Below are 16882 nucleotides of genomic sequence, written 5' to 3'. Positions count from 1 at the left end.
ATCCTGAGAATAACCCACCAGGGTCCTGAGATTAACAGGTTATCAAGTTTAATAGATTTCTGAGCATTATTCTGAGAATTACCAGTGGCAAACAGTTGAGATAATTTCCAGGGACTGCACAATTTTAAATTTTTTAACTTGGAAACAATCTAACTTACAGGAAAACTCCAATATGACACAAAGAAATTTCCTTTACTTAGATCATGGAGAGTAAGCTGCTAAGCAGATGTTCCTTTCCTCCAAACATCTTGGTGTACATTTCATACACACAAGGACATTTTCCTACGCAACAGAAATGACTAAAAGTTGGAAATTAACATTGATATGAACCAGCCACTTCTCTAAGGAAGGCTGGTACCTTTTAGTGAAGAAAGATGTTAAGAGGCCAGGACCTGATGAAAGCTAGGTATTTTCAATCCTATTGGAATTAGCATTGCTCCCAGGCCCTTTCAGTGACAAAGATAGGGAATTAACATATATACACATCCATCTGCTTCTATACATGCGTACATGTACACACATTTGTACCTCTGTATGTATGTGTGTATATATGTATCACCATGAGTTCACAAAGATACCTATAAGTCCAATCTAGTAACACGATCCATTTTAGTTTTCTCCCTTTCCATACCTGTAACTCTTATCTGACAATGAGAAATGTGGCTCTCACTATACTTATTATTTGATGAATTCTACATATGTAATCCATCCCTCAATCCTATCACCCACGGCACCCCAACCCCCAGCCAACATGGGTATCCATTTTCAACTTACCTGGGCTCCAACCCTCTTGACTGGGTCCACACAAGAAGCTCTCCTTAACCTGTTTGGGCTCTGAAACCCCCACAGGCCACCTCTCCTACCTCTAGCACAGCAGCCTATCCCACTTCTAGATACCTTAAGAGTCAGCAATAAGTCTAGGTAGCAATAAGTAAGTATCTTCAAAGTACTGTTGTCAGTAGCACAGTTCCAATTTTTTATTTATGGTCCAAACGCCATAAATGGTCTTCTTGACCTTCACTGCCTAGTCCTTTCAGTAGTTGTTTAAGTATTTCTTTGCCTATATTCCTATTATATTCAAAATACTTACAATAACTTCTGTTCCCCCAACCCTAATGGATACAGTCATTAACCATTTATTCAAGCATTCATGGAATGAACTATTTTATTTGTGTGTGTGTGTGTTTATTTATTTCTGAGAGAGACAGAGCATGAGCAGGGAAGGGGCAGAGAGACAGGGAGACACAGAATCCAAAGCAGGCTCAGAGTCCAAAACAGGGCTCGAACTTGTGAACTGCGAGATCATGACCTGAGCCTAAGTCAGATGCCCAACCAACTGAGCCACCCAGGCACCCTGGAGTGAACTATTTTAAATATTCAACTATAACTTGCCTCCTTAAATTTAGGAAACAAATGAGGCCTAAGCACAATACACAAATTGATACCAATATTATCTTCCTCTGTGTGTGTGAAAATTTCTTTACTTTAGGCAAGGGCACACACAAAAAACTCTAAATCCATGAAGAAAAGCAAGTATGTATACATGTGTATGATGTGTGAACATGTGCTGGGCAGCCATAACATGGAACATACTGTTCATGTCTTGTCTTTTAATGTTTATTTATTTATTTAGAGAGATAACAAGCAGGGGAGGGGCAGGGAGAAAGGGTGAGAAAGAATCCTCAACAGGGTCCAAGCTGTCAGCACAGAGCCCGACATGGGGCTCAATCCCACGAACCAACTGACCCACCCAGGTACCCCCATCTCTTGTCTATTTAACAACTTCCTCTCCTTTTTTACTGAAAGAATCTCAATTTTCTTTTAAAAAATAACCCATCCCTCCACCAATATAGTCTTAGTAGGATTATCAATGCACATGGTTCTCAGGTGACTAAAACTCTACTAGGATTCTCTACTGGGACTTTGGACCATAAATAAAAAGTTGGAACTGTGCTACTGACAACAGTACTGTGAAGATACTTACTTATTGTTACCTAGATAAATGGAACTGTACTAGTCCTTGTCCATAAATCCTGGTTGTTTATTTTTTTTAGTGTTTACTTATTTATTTTGAAAGACAGAAAGCATGTGTGCAGGGGAGGGGCAGAAAAGAGAGGGGGGGTGAGGGGAGAGGGGGGAAGAGAGAGAGAGAGAGAGAGAGAGAGAGAGAGAGAGAGAGAATGAATGAGAATGAATCCCAAGCAGGCGCCATGCTGCCAGCATGGAGCCGAACGTGGGGCTCCAACTCATGAATTGTGAGATCATGACCTGAGCTGAAACCAAGAATCAGATGCTCAACTGACTGAGCCATTCAGGCACCCCCATAAAACCTAGCAGTGTATATAAAATCATCATCATCATCATCTAGACTGGTAATCTGCTATAATTAACCAGTGATACTACAACAGTTTCTCCTCTTTACTTACTTAATTACCTATGAATTACTTCATTTTGCCTCTCTGAATTAGTGCATATCATTAGTGCATGTTTAAATATGTCTTTTTTCCTCAACCACTATAGTATTTTAAAACTTCAGAGCCTAAGACCATCAAACAGCTCTAAGCACACAGAAAAACCCTGAATTTGCATATGGATGGGTCATTCAGTCAGCATATACACATTAAATGATTCTGAGTATAGCTGACACATAATGTTACATTAGCTTCAGGTGTACAACATAGTGATTCCATGTTTACACATTATACTGTATTCACGACCAGTGTAGCTACCACCTATCTTGATCCATCGTTCTTACGGTAGCATTGACTACATTCCTTCGTGACTTATTCATTCCATAACCACAACCTATATATATACCCCTGTATCGCCCACCTCTCCCCCATTTTTAAATTTTAAATTAAAATGGTTTTTAATTTACTTGCATGTTGATCCTTTTCAAAAGGTAGATAATCCAATTTACTTTCAAATCATCAAAGGCTAATTCTGCTGTATTGGTAAGTCTGTGAAAACTGCACAGATACAGTTTAAACTTCCTTAAAAAAATCAAATAGATTATTAAAAAAAACACACAAGCAAACAAAAACCTGGTTGTTTAGCTCTTCCTACTGATTCTGTAATGACCTTCATATTGTTGCCTGCAATCAAGGAATGCTTCTTAATGTACTCATTTTGAGGAGTATATTTGAAAGAATAGACAGTCCCACAAAACAATACTATATTTCACAAAAAGATGGAAGTAGAGAATCCAGTCTGGGTAGATACTTCCAGAAAAACACTAAAAGAAACCTGTAATTTACCATTTCAATAAGGAGACTTCTTGCAAGTACCAATCTGTACAACAAAATCTTTTACCAATCCATGAAAACAAAACCCCACAAAAGGAGACCTTAACTCACTAGAATTTTTATGACTTGTTGGAGGTCTCTGGCTGTTACACACCCTGAACACCTACAACTCCTTCATCTAATCATTTCATTAACATAATGATTCTGCTAATTGTCAGTGATCTTTATCCTAAATCACATTTACAACTTGAAAAGCATAACTTTTACCCGAATAAAAATTTCCAGTTCAGTTTTTCTTCTTTTTTCAATTTTCTCTGCCTCAATTTGACAAGTGTGACAAATGTACAGATGGTTGACAGCTGGTCCTCCTCCATACCTAAAGCAAGAAGAATTTAATAATTATGATAATGTTAAAGAAAGTTCATGTTCTAGGAAATCTTTACTAGGCTAAATCCCTAGTAAAGAATCAACCGCCACAAAAAAATTCTCAGTCATAATTAAACGTAAAAATCAAATAATTATAACAACTTGATTTTATGTTTATCAGGATGACTATCAATGTATTAAGTAACCTGCTTTATATTTTAACTTTCCCTTACAGCTACTTCTGCTACCAAATACGCTAGAGGTAACAATACAAAGTAAAAGAGGTGGCTTTCAAAAAATTACAATACAACATGTTAATGCAGCCATAGTCTTAAGTTTTAATCAGAAAGAGGCTTTCCCTGGCTTCTAAGTAAGAATTCATGGAATAAATTATTTTCAATATATATATATTTTTGAGAGCGAGTGTGTGTGCACACAAGAGCAGGAGGGGCAAAGGGAGAGAGAGAGAGAATCTTTTTTTTTATTTTTAACTTTTTCTAATGTTTATTTATTTTCAACAGAGAAACAGTGCACAAGCAAGGGAGGGGCGGGCGGGCAGGAGGGAGGGAGGAAGAGAGGGAGAGAGGGAGGGAGGGAGGGAGGGAGGGAGGGAGGTAGGGAGGGAGAGGGAGAGAGAGAGAGAGAGAGAGAGAGAGAGAGAACCTTAAGCAGGTTCCAGACTGTCAGCACAGAGCCCAAGGTAGGGCTTAAACTCATGTACTGTGAGATCATGACCAAAGCCAAAATCAAGAGTACAATGCTCAATTGACTGAGCCACCCAGGTACCCCATATTTTCAATATTTAACTATGGAAAACACAGTAAGGAAATTATACATGAAATGTTTTAAAACAAAATTTAAAACTTTAAAATCTCAGACTTAAATATCACCCATATATTTCTACAGATACAGATAATTAGAACCTAAAAATCGGAATTAATTATCTAGACTTGGGCCACGTTAACTATGAAGTCTTCCTGTTCACTTCAGAGTGAATAATGACAGGAAAAAAGAGAATTTTCTACATAAGCGACATAAAGCATAAGGAGCATATGTGAAACAATACAATCCCCTTTTAACAAGTTTCACCAACTGATTTTCATAATACCGTATTGTCTGATTTAAAAAAACAAACCTGCTATACAGGTTATCCCAAATGTTCTGAGGCAGCATCAAAACCAGGTCTTCAATATAACCAGCTTTTCGTGGAGGAACGCCTAAAAAAGTTTAGATGGGTGTGTTTCATTCTTAAATTCCTTTATACAACTTTTAAAGGTTAAACTCATTTTTAAACTGATTAATCACTGGCATTTTTCAATCAGTATTTTTTTTTTTTTTCAACGTTTATTTATTTTTGGGACAGAGAGAGACAGAGCATGAACGGGGGAGGGGCAGAGAGAGAGGGAGACACAGAATCGGAAACAGGCTCCAGGCTCTGAGCCATCAGCCCAGAGCCTGACGCGGGGCTCGAACTCACGGACCGTGAGATCGTGACCTGGCTGAAGTCGGATGCTTAACCGACTGCGCCACCCAGGCGCCCCATCAATCAGTATTCTTAAAAATTAAGTATTTCTGGTGACTACATTCCTAAAAATGAACCTACTTCTTGAAGTAGTTAGAGAAAAATCAGGTAACCAACATCTTCAAGTAATTTATGTAAATCCTTACCAAGCATTGACTGTGTATTGGGGGAAATCAAAGGAAAATAAGAGACACTCTTTCCTTCATGGAGCTTGAGCCAGCAAAAGACATGAGGCACTTATATAACTAACTATAATAAAAGGCAGTCACAGATAAATACCATAAAAAGCTTATGGGGGGATTCAGAACTAGAAGAGCCTTATGTTAGTACTTCAAGTAGGGAAATAATAAGAGATAAATTCACATACAGAAACATTTCAAGGTTTAGGTTTCTATATTCACTATGGGACATTCCTACTATCTCTTGTGGTTTCACTGCAAAAATAGTTAATTAATAAGAATATTGAGTCTTCAACCATGAAATTTAATCAAGGTATCACACTAACATGTTATTTATCATGAGAACAAACACTAACATAGCCAGTCACAAAGGCATAAGTTATATTTAGCAAATAACTATACAAGGCTTTTTTGTTAAATTCCAAGGACATGTCCATACTTAGGAAAAGAGCCAGCTATTAATTTAGGCAAAAGGGTAAAAATCATGGATACAAGGGGTAGCTGAATGCCTCTCAGCAGAGAAGAATAATGTGTAATAGAAGTGCTCACTGTACTATAACTGGCTGTGTATGGATCTGTCTCTACTATGAAATTAGAAAACAAACAGTGTCTTTGGTATTCTCAGGGTCTAGCACAGGGTTTGGAACAGGTTCTCAATAAATATCTCTCCTATGAAGAGGCTACAGACTGCCTATAAATAGAAGAAAATGCCAATTTCTAAAACTAGAGAATTAAACAGATTTAAGTTGGATGCAGATAAAGAAATGGAAAATAAGTCGAAGAGGAAAACTCTTGGCTCTTTCTTAATCTGTAAATTATTTAAGGGCAAACATCTACCATTACTTTCCAATTCAGGATTTCTTACCTCCGTGAATACAGAGAAAATCATTATTTGAAATAGGGCCAGGTTCAGCAAAAGTCTTAAATTTATTTAGCCACTGTCGAGAAATGTAAAACTGAAGGAGACTTGGTTCCATTATGTTCAATAAATTTGATATCCTTCGTCTCTCTTTTTGTGCCTCTTCACTGCTCTTCCTATTAAGGACAATGATTCATTAAACTTAATATGCATTTTCCTCCATCCGATCAGTTGATGGATTTTTCGTCTTCCTTATTAGACTTAGCACACACAGTAATACTATGAATCTTATTAGGCTTGGGAATTATACAACAGAAATATATTTTGTATCACCCCACCCCTAGCCCCAACTACATTATATACCCCTAATGGGCACCACTGTATCAGAACTACTGGTATCTACATAACCACTGGTATACAGCTGGCGTTCAAATGTTTGCTAATAAAATCAACCTAAATAGTTCATCTACTTTCTTCTTTCAGTAGTTAGTAATCTTTTTACAAGATACTGAAAAATACCAAAGATCTATTTTTATAGTAATACCTCCTTTATTAGCTATTTTAGGAGAAAATCTGGTACTTAACTCCTACTGTCAGAGACTAATTTATTAAAACCAATCTTTCTAAAACAAAATATATTCATTTACCTTTCAACTAAATGATTTAACATTTTCTTAACAAAAGATCATTCTGCATGCAACCTTTCACTTTACTTACAAAATGAAATTAGAAAAAAACAATTTCTAATCTTTACTCAGCAATACATCTTGAAAGTCTTAGAAGTAAAAACCCCAAAGTGAGATGTTCTTTCATATTTGTCAAAATAATCTATCCATGAGAGTTACTTCCTTACCTATAGAAAAGAACATAAGCTTCTGCATTTTGTACAGTAGATTCTGAAACTTCAGTGACACTCTGATCATCAAATTCATACCAGAGATTATTTAAATTGTTTCGGCAGTAGGCAATATAGTGTCCACCTGAATTTGAGTTGAAAAAATTTAAATAATTTCAGCAATACAAGATTAACACAAGAATTAAAGTACTTTTTGAATCCTCAGTTCCTAGCAGAGACAGAGATATAGCAAGAACTATGTATCTATATTTTTTCCAGTATGTATCCTCACCATCACCACCTGAGGAAATGAAAATAAGGACAAAAATGTAATCTTAAAAAAAGTGAAAAATATAATCTTTTTATTTATTTATTTTGAGAGAAAGAGAAAGTGCAGAAGCAAGGCAAGGGGGGAGAGGGAGAGAGGGAGAGAGGGAGAGAGGAAGAGAGGGGGAGAGGGGGAGAGGGGGAGAGGGGGAGAGGGGGAGAGGGAGAGAGAGAGAGAGAATATGAATCTCAAGCAGGCTCTGTGCTATTAGCACAGAGCCCAGCGTGAGGCTTGATCTCACGAACTGTGATCATGACCTGAGCTGAAATCAAGAGCCAGATGAGCCACCCTGGTGCCCCCCAAAAATGATCATATTAAAGTCCTTAATATTAAGCTTTATACAAAATATTTCTAGTATTCAAAACTTCATAGCAAAATTATTCAATTACCTAAAATTTTCAGACCTGTTTATAACAACCAAATTAAAATAAAACTAAAAAATAAAAATCTATTTTTACATTTCTTTTATTTAATCAGGTCTTATTTAACAGATCAATGCAGACCGTTACTTTTTTTCCCCCTGATCTAGACATATGTCAAACCTATATACTTACTACTTGCAGTTCCATGATGACAAATGACTGACAGAAGATCATAGGTAACAATCTGAACTGGACTATCTTTTGCAAGAAATGGCTGAAGATCCAGACCTTCCAGTGGAAATGAAACATGGGTACTGATTTTGGTGGAAAACATAAGTTCATGTCTGAATCTTTTAAGATGGATGCATAAAATCTAAGAGAAAGATAAGATTATTTAAAATTCTATTGTTTTATATACTAATAAAGGAATCTATTAAATATAGGTATTGAATTAAGTGTCAAGGTTACACATCACCCTACAATGATGATAACCTGATTCTAAACACACCAGAATATGGAAATGGTGAAACCTGGTACTTCCTAAGTTCAAACCTGCTGGCTTTTCTAATTTTATATTATACCTGCAAAATCCTATACTGTCTGATTAAACTGTGTTCAACACAGTTTTACAGATAAGGGCACTTAGTTGGTATGTAACTGAGTATTTTTTTTTTAAGTTTATTTTATTTTGAGAGAGAATGCAGTAAAAGCAAGCAGAAGAGGGGCAGAGGAGAGAGAGAATCCCAAGCAGGCTCTGTGCTGTCAGTGCAGAGCCTGACATGAGGCTCCATCCCATGAACCATAAAATCACAACCTGAGCCGAAATCAAGAGTCAGCTGCTTAACCGACTGAGCCACCCAGGTGCCCCATAAGTCAGTATTTTAAAAATGAATAATCCTAATAGGGTATATGAACATAACAATTGGTCAATAGAACCACTCCGTTCTTCAACCATGCTACACTGTATGTTAATGTTTTACGTTCCTGTAACACAAAATGAACTTAATTCTAATAAAGCCCATACCTCAGGAAATTTTTGTACTTTACAAAACTTTACTCCATTCCTTAATCTGGAAAGAGGAAAAAAAAAACAAATTTAAGTAAACCTGTTTCCCATATGAATCTACAAAGTATTTTTAATTTTTTTTTTAATGTTTATTTCTGAGAGAAAAAGAGAGCACAAGCAGGAGAGGGGCAGAGAGAGGGAGACACAGAATCTGAAGCAGGACGCAGGGCTCACTCACAAAATGTGAGATCGGACACTTAACCGACTAAGCCACCCAGGTGCCCCAAAGTATTTGTAAATATACAGCAAAATATTTTAGAAAACATAGGGACAAAATATGCTCACTACTGAATTATATGCTACCCATTTAAAAATACATACTAATGACAACAAGGCTATCATTCAGAACAGGAGAGGAAAAAAAAGAGAAAAGAGAAAAATGAAGAAGAAAAAAAATACTAATGAAACATTGGAGTCTCTTAATTAAAAAAAAAAATATTTAAGCTATCAGTAATAATAATTCAGGGAGTTAGTTCTTTGAGGAAAAAAAAATTTTATGTTTATTTACTGAGAGAGAGAGAGACAGCAGGGGGAGGGACAGAGAGAGAACAAGAGAGAGAATCCCAAGCAGGCTCCAGGACTAGATCTCACAAACTGTGAGATCATGACCTGAGCCAAAATCAAGAGTCGGATGCTAAGCCAACCCAGGTACCCTGAAAATTATTATTTTTTTTTACATTTGTTTATTTTTGAGAGAAAAAGAACATGCACACACATTAGGGACAGGCAGAGAGGGGGAGACAGAGGATCCAAAGCAGACTCTGAGCTAACAGCCATGTGGGGCTCAAAACCACAAACCATGATATCATGACCTAAGCCGAAGTCAGACGCTTAACTGACTGAGCCATCCAGGCACCTCCTGAAAACTACTTTTTTAAACAAATGTGCTACTGTCTATGGCCTGGCTATGCCTTTATAACATCCAGATATCAAGTAAAAATGAGTAAAATAAAATTCCAATATATTATATTGGCCAATATATTATATATTGGTCAATATATTATAACCTTTATTACTTAAATTTTATTATTATTATTTTTTTAATTTTTTTTTAATGTTTATTTATTTTTGAGAGAGAGAGAGACAGAGCATGAACGGGGGAGGGTCAGAGAGAGGGAGACACAGAATCCGAAACAGGTTCCAGGCTCTGAGCCATCAGCACAGAGCCTGATGCGGGGCTCGAACTCACGGACCGCGAGATCATGACCTGAGCTGAAGTCGGCCGCCCAACCGACTGAGCCACCCAGGCACCCCAAATTTTATTATTATTTTTAATTGAGGTATACTCAACAGATAACACTGAATTAGTTTCAAATGTACAATATAATGATTCAATATTTGTATACTTTGCAAAATGATCACTATAGTAATTTTAGTTCACATCATGTGTCACCATATATAGTCACAAAATTTTTTTTCTTGTGATGAATGAAAACTTTCAAGATCTACTGTCTTAGAAAATTTCAAATATGAAATACAGTATTATAAACTATAGTTGCTATGGTGCACATTATATCTCCATGACTTAATTTATAACTGGAAACTTATACCTTTTGATCCTCCTCACCCATTTTTCCCACTTTCCAATCCCACTCTGGCAATAGAATCTTTACTCTTAAATGTAGAAACAAATAACTTGAATTAAAGGGTGGTTAGTATTAATGAGTATTAATATATACTTGACAGGTATCTACGTTGGATTTGGGGCAGATGCAAGGTTCTTTTCCACCTTCACTAGTATCTTTTTCCTAGTTCATGTTGCTTTTCAAGGAAAGTTGCCCCTCCAGGCCAAATCCCTCTTCATCTATTAGCTACAGCTTCAAGGAGACAAACTAATAAATACTTCCCAATTCATAAGAGGTGTATGTTTTTCTAGAAAGTATAAAACAGCTTTTAATCCTTACTGACCAAACAACATACCATTCCTTTTTGGCATGATGAGAACCAATAGCTACAGATCAACACTTCCCTGGAGTTACTGCTAAACAGTAAGATGTTTGTTATTATGAAGGTTCTAGTTCTTATTAGGATCCCATTATTTTTCTCTTACAGAGATTCAGACAAATTTCTCAGTTCACACAAACATATCTGCCTTCAATCCTCCAATTACTTTTCTTTTCTAACTTTGCACCACATAGGCTTAAAAGCTTGAGTTTATTATAAGACTTTTAAAAGGCAGCTAGTAGTAGATGTAAAGAAACAATACCATACTTTTCTTAACTTTCTATTCTGCCATCATACAACAGGTAACATCAAAGTTGGTATAACCTTTCTGAATTTTATACAGATTTGAAACTATGTGTCTTTATAGTCACTTTGACATCCTGAATCTAGCCTGTTCATCCAGAAGAGAATATTGCCCTATTTATGATGGCAAACTCATATAATGAAAATGTGTATTATACATCATAATATATGTTTTATACCATATTTAGAAGATGTTTTATGCAAAATTATATACTTATTTTATATCTCAAAATACATACAAACTTTCACATCTTAGATAAGCCTATTAAATTTATTAAACTTTTACCTCAAATTTGTTTTACAGAAGAGCCAGTCTCTCTATTTTTACTAGAACAAAGCTTATTAGCCTTTATTTTTCTAAATAAGGTGCAAAATTAACTCCACATACCTAATTCAAGTGACCAAGAAAAATATCATTTATAATACAAAACATGCGATTCAAAGCACTATCAATGACACTTACTTTTTGCATTTTTCACAACTGTACATATTGTCACCTGGAAATAGAACAGATCTGGTCATTCCTCTCAAAATAAAAGTAAGTTACTGTATTTTTTTTTTTTTGGTTCTGCAATTCTTTGACTTTGCCGTATGCTGATTTTGCAGCACAGTAACACAAAGCTCACATTTTTTAGTCTCTGCTCAAGAATCAATTCATGATGTTTACCTTGCCTAAAATACCCTCTCCTCTCTCTCTTTTCAACCTTGAAGGCCTATCTCAAAAAAATACCCTTTCCTGACTTTACTGACTGCCTGTTATATATTCCAGCAAGGTGCTGAACCCACAAAAAACAGTGGAAAATCTTAAATATTATGGAGGAATTCAGAGTACTCCTGATATACAACATTTATATGGGTTGAATTCCCTTCTTTGAATCCCTCACCATATTGTCTTATACTACAGGAATTTGTATCAATCATTTCAGGATATGATTTATGTTATTTATATTTATATTGCCATGGTAGATACTGGCAACTATGATGATGATATATATGGGCAAGTACTGTTTAAGCCACCTTAAAACTTAGCTTTTATAAACACATTTTATATTTAGTCCCACTAGTATTTTAGATCACTCAAAACAATTTAGCCATAGTTGAAGACTATTTCATATTTCTTACCTTTTAGTTCATCTCTGGCAAAGAAGGCAGCAAGACAATCTTGCAAGGTTACTACTGGACCCCAAAACCAGCTAGGAACACATGAGACAACAAACCTGAAACATTATTGATAGAAGAAAAAAAAAAAGGAAGTGTTCTGCCAGTACAGCAGAAACAGCAGCTATAACATTCAAATAGTACAAGGAAAATGCATACATACCTCTTCACATATTCCATGAAAAAAGCTATCCACCCTTGTGGAGCATATGCTTCGCCACATGATCCTGCTTTGACTATAGAAGTTGGGTGACTGGATGAATGCAGCTTAGCAAGGTCTTCCTTGCCAGGAATTGGCAAGGACAGATCTTGAAAGGTCTCGAGGGTTACAGACACCTAAAATTGTTTCGTGTTTAAAATGGGATGAAAATAATCCAACACGTTTATGAGAACAAATCTTAGACTGCAAAGCAATTTATAAGCAAAAAACCCCCAAAATATCAGTAACAGTAATAGCAATGGCAAAAACACTTGCTCTGTACCAGGTGCTGTTCTAAATTTAATCTTCACATAAATCTTATGAAGTTACTACTAACATTCCCATTAATCAAGGACACTGTGGCATAGAAAAGTACATCCAGCCACAGTAGCTTGAGCTCCAAACTCGTAAGAACTATTACTGCATTTGTTTTTGGAAATGACGTCTCATGATGGTTTTTAAAAAGATGTAAAACTTGGCATGTAACTTTTAAAAAGCTGAAAACAATTCAAGATAATCCCATTTAAATATTTGGTACCCAGGGGCACCTGGGTGGCTCAGTCAGCTGAGCGTCCGACTTCGGCTCAGGTCATGATGTCACATTTGTGAGTTCAAGTGCCACGTCAGGCTCTGTGCTGACAGCTCAGAGCCTAGAGCCTGTTTCAGATTCTGTCCCCCTCTCTCTTCCTCCCCTGCCCATGCTCTTTCTCTCTCAAAAATAAATAAACATTAAAAAATAAAAATAAAAAATATTTGGTACCCAAACAGCCTACATTAAAATGATGTAGCTCTTAGATTTGACTTAAGATCCTACCACAATAGCTGAAAACTTACTTTTGAGGGTTTTTTTAATAAGTCATTTTATATTCCTTAATTCATTACTACACTGAAACAAAACCACTCTTAAGAAAAGCTCAAAGAAACTCATAGATTTAGGGAAGATTAAAGAACTCATGATTTTAACTTATGCTCTTATGCATGAATCTGACACTACCTGTATTATCTGAGCCGTAATCTTAACAAAAGAAAATATTTATAAGCCATACCACCAAATGTAGAAGATACACTCACAGCCTTGTGCCTGTGAACAGCAACAGTTTCCCAGCATATGAATTTTATCAACCTTGGGAGGATATGCATGTGTTACCATTTACTGTTGCTGAGCAACATATCACCTTTCCATGTGACCAGAGATGAACAACAGAGTTAATTCTTGCTAATGCATGCCTGTCCAATGACAGGTCAAGACCCATCCTTTCAAACTGATGTTGCTACTACTTCCAAAAAATAAATTCTACTCCTAGAATCAATTTATGCTGATGTAAACATAAGAAATACATGTATAGCCATAAGTAGCAAGGAGAAAAAATTAAACTTTTCATCCCATTTGTCAGGTTTTTTTTTTTTAAGACCATTTGACAGAAATTCCCTGCATATTATAATTCCCTCATACTCACCCTGTCACAAGTCAGACACTGCACTGAACTAATAATTGTTCCGTCAAATATGTCTGAAATAACACTTCGGTATTTCTTATGCTGTTTTTTCCTCTTTGGAGATGATGCAGATTGAGCTAGGATTGAAAAACAAGTGAAGAACATTCTTTTAAAAGGTAGTTCCTTTACCATTTTCTCTGGAATCCTTAACAGTAAAATTTACTATCCTAAAGTAACTTGTCAAAGTACCATTCAAGAGAATTACTTTAAAAAAAAATCCCAAGGACGCCTGGGTGGCTCAGTCAGTTAAGCATCTGCCTCTAGATTTCGGCTTAGGTCATGATCTCACAGTTCAGGAGTTCAAGCCCCACTTCAGGTTCTGCACTAACAGTGTAGAGCCTGCTTGGGACTTTGTCTCTCCCTTTCTCTCTGCCCCTTCCCCACTCATGATCTCTCAAAATAAATATATAAACTTTTTTTAAAAATCCCAAAAGAAGCCAAGATGAAATAGAAGGGAGGTTCAGTCTCTCCAGCTTGACTTCAATCAGAATAGTTTTGCTTTTCCTTGTTTTTGCATCCAATAAGGTATTATTTGAAAAAGGGACTTTATGGGGCGTCTGGGTGGCTCAGTCGGTTAAGCATCCGACTTCAGCCCGGGTCACGATCTCGCAGTCCGTGAGTTCGAGCCCCGCGTCGGGCTCTGTGCTGATGGCTCAGAGCCTGGAGCCTGCTTCCGATTCTGTCTCCCTCTCTCTCTGCCCCTCCCCCATTCATGCTCTGTCTCTCTCTGTCTCAAAAATAAATAAACGTTAAAAAAAATTTTTTAAAAAAAAGAAAAAGAAAAAGGGATTTTATAACTAAGTTTTGAGAATTTTTTTTATATATATATACATTCTGAACAGATCCTTTGTGAGCTTCCTGATTTACAAGCATTTTCTCCCAATCTTATCTTTTCAATCTCTTGATAGTGTCTTTTGCCAAGAAAATTTTTAATTGTTTCTGTTATGGATTTTTTTAAAACTTTGTCTTCTTTGTGCTTTTTTTTTTTTAATGTTTACTTATTTTTGAGAGAGAGAGAGAGCATGCACAAGTGGGGAAGGGCAGAGAGAGGGAGATCCAGAATCCGAAGCAGGCTCCAGGTTCTGAGCTGTCAACCGAGAGCCCATATGGGGCTCAAACCCATGAACAATGAGATCATGACCTGAGCCAAAGTCAGACATTTAACTGACTGAGCCACCCAGGCGTCCCTTCTTTTATGGATATTGCTTTTGATGTCTTAAAAAAACTATTTGTCCAACAAAAGGTCATGAAGACTTTCTCCTTCCTATGTTTTTTCCTAAGAGTTTTAGAGTTTTACATTTTGTAATACTGGAATTCTCATACATAGCCTAGTGGGAATGCAAAATAATACAGCTAAACTGGAAAACAATTTCATACAACATTAAGTATGAAACTAACATAAAACCCAATAACCTCATTTCTGGGTGTTTACTCTAGACAAATGAAAACTTATATTCACACAGAAACCTGTACACGAATGTTTATTGCAGCATTATCCACAACTGCCAAAAACTGCAAATAATTCAAATGTTCTTCAAAGTGAAAATGAATGAACAGCAGTATAATCACACAATGAAATAACTACTCAGTAATAAAAATAACTATTTAGACATGCAATGTGACTGTATCTCAAATGCATTACAATAAGTGAAATAAGCCTGTTTCAAAAAACTATGTACTGTATGATTCTATTTATATGACATTCTGGGAAAGGCAAAACAATAGCAATAGAGAACAGATCAAAGGCCTAGGGTTTAGGGAGGGGTAGGGGGATGATCTAATTACAAAGGGTAGTTATGAGGGGATTCCTTGGGGGTGTTGGAACTGTTCTATATTCTGTTTGTGTGGTGGTAACAAAAATCTATGCGTGTGTTAAAATCCAGAACTCTACACCAAAAGAGTGAATTCTACTGTATGTAAATTTGTGCCACACACACACAAAAATTTCAAATCATGGTTATATAAAATTATGCTGTCAATTTTAAAGTACTAAATATTTCATAATTAACACTTTAAATTATCAAAACAAAGGAACCTGAATAACTGAAACTTCTACCTTTTTTGTGTGTGGGTGCCAATCCTGGCCACAAATTGCCTGATTTAGGAGGGCTTGCTGATAAACGTGGATTAACACCTTCATTTGATGGGAGGATCTGTGATGTAGACAGGTCATTCAAATGGACATCAGTAATATATTCTGTAATATTTAAAATTTGTATTATTACCTTAAATAGTAAAATTATCCCACTTATCAAATAATATTAATTAATTTAAAGGTTTCTTCATTTGAGATTTTAAACACAATTCCCATTAATAAATGTCAAGTGAAATATTTGATAGACAAAGTTCTTGCTAAGCAAAATAACAGTGATTTTCCACCTAGGAATCCAAATAATGTTTGTAACACATTACTGCACTAGCAATTTAGGAAGTGAGCAGTGGTAACATAAAGCCAAAGAGAATTGTATTTGTTCTAATTTAGTATTTTTTAGTATTTATGATAGTTTTTAAAAAGCTTTGAAACTGTAGGAGAAAAAGATTATCTTCTCAAACTAACATAATAATCAAAATCTAAGAAGAAACTTAGGCAGAATCATAAATTATTTTATTCTTACTGTGATAAAAGGAAATACATCCCTTTATCAGAAAAGAACCTTTTTTAGAATGAAATTATGAATCAAGAAAATAAAAACTTCATGACCACTATCTTGACAGTTGTGCTGTTGGAGTCCTACTATATATATACAATACAGATTTCAGGGCAAGGGATTGTGCTCAATAAGTATCTGAAGAAAAAAGAACTGTTCATAAGGACCCTGAAACTGAATGACTTCAGAGATTTTTCCAGATAATGCAAAGTAAGTCACCTTTATTATTTTCACATAAGCATTTCTCACGATTCCAACCATGACTAAATGAAGACTGCGTAATATTAGAGGGAGAAAGAGTAGGAGACTCACTCACCCTCTCTGAAGGGAATAAAGTTAGTATTATCAAGGTCAGGGAATAAAGTTAGTATT

At 35.9% G+C, this 16882-nt stretch overlaps 1 protein-coding gene across 3 annotated transcripts in view; it reads right to left on the bottom strand.

Moving 5' to 3' along the window:
• The window catches only part of USP33 (ubiquitin specific peptidase 33), a 64202-nt gene that overhangs the window by 9379 nt on the left and 37941 nt on the right, over positions 1 to 16882 (bottom strand). For 2 of the 3 annotated variants that reach the window (XM_049616970.1, XM_049616971.1), the window contains exons 11-21: positions 15919 to 16059; positions 13824 to 13939; positions 12331 to 12503; positions 12132 to 12226; positions 11473 to 11506; positions 8721 to 8766; positions 7889 to 8069; positions 7025 to 7151; positions 6178 to 6347; positions 4747 to 4828; positions 3513 to 3621 (exon numbers count right to left, since the gene is read on the bottom strand). In XM_049616970.1, the coding sequence (XP_049472927.1) occupies positions 3513 to 3621; positions 4747 to 4828; positions 6178 to 6347; positions 7025 to 7151; positions 7889 to 8069; positions 8721 to 8766; positions 11473 to 11506; positions 12132 to 12226; positions 12331 to 12503; positions 13824 to 13939; positions 15919 to 16059 (1274 nt within the window). The remainder of the gene's footprint in view (positions 1 to 3512; positions 3622 to 4746; positions 4829 to 6177; positions 6348 to 7024; positions 7152 to 7888; positions 8070 to 8720; positions 8767 to 11472; positions 11507 to 12131; positions 12227 to 12330; positions 12504 to 13823; positions 13940 to 15918; positions 16060 to 16882) is intronic. The other variant, XM_049616972.1, reaches the window with a different exon arrangement.

Source organism: Panthera uncia, assembly GCF_023721935.1.
Source record: "Panthera uncia isolate 11264 chromosome C1 unlocalized genomic scaffold, Puncia_PCG_1.0 HiC_scaffold_4, whole genome shotgun sequence".
Taxonomy (NCBI): Eukaryota; Metazoa; Chordata; class Mammalia; order Carnivora; family Felidae; genus Panthera; species Panthera uncia.
The sequence above is the reverse complement of the archived record's forward strand: the minus strand, read 5'-3'. Positions and strand labels throughout refer to the sequence as shown.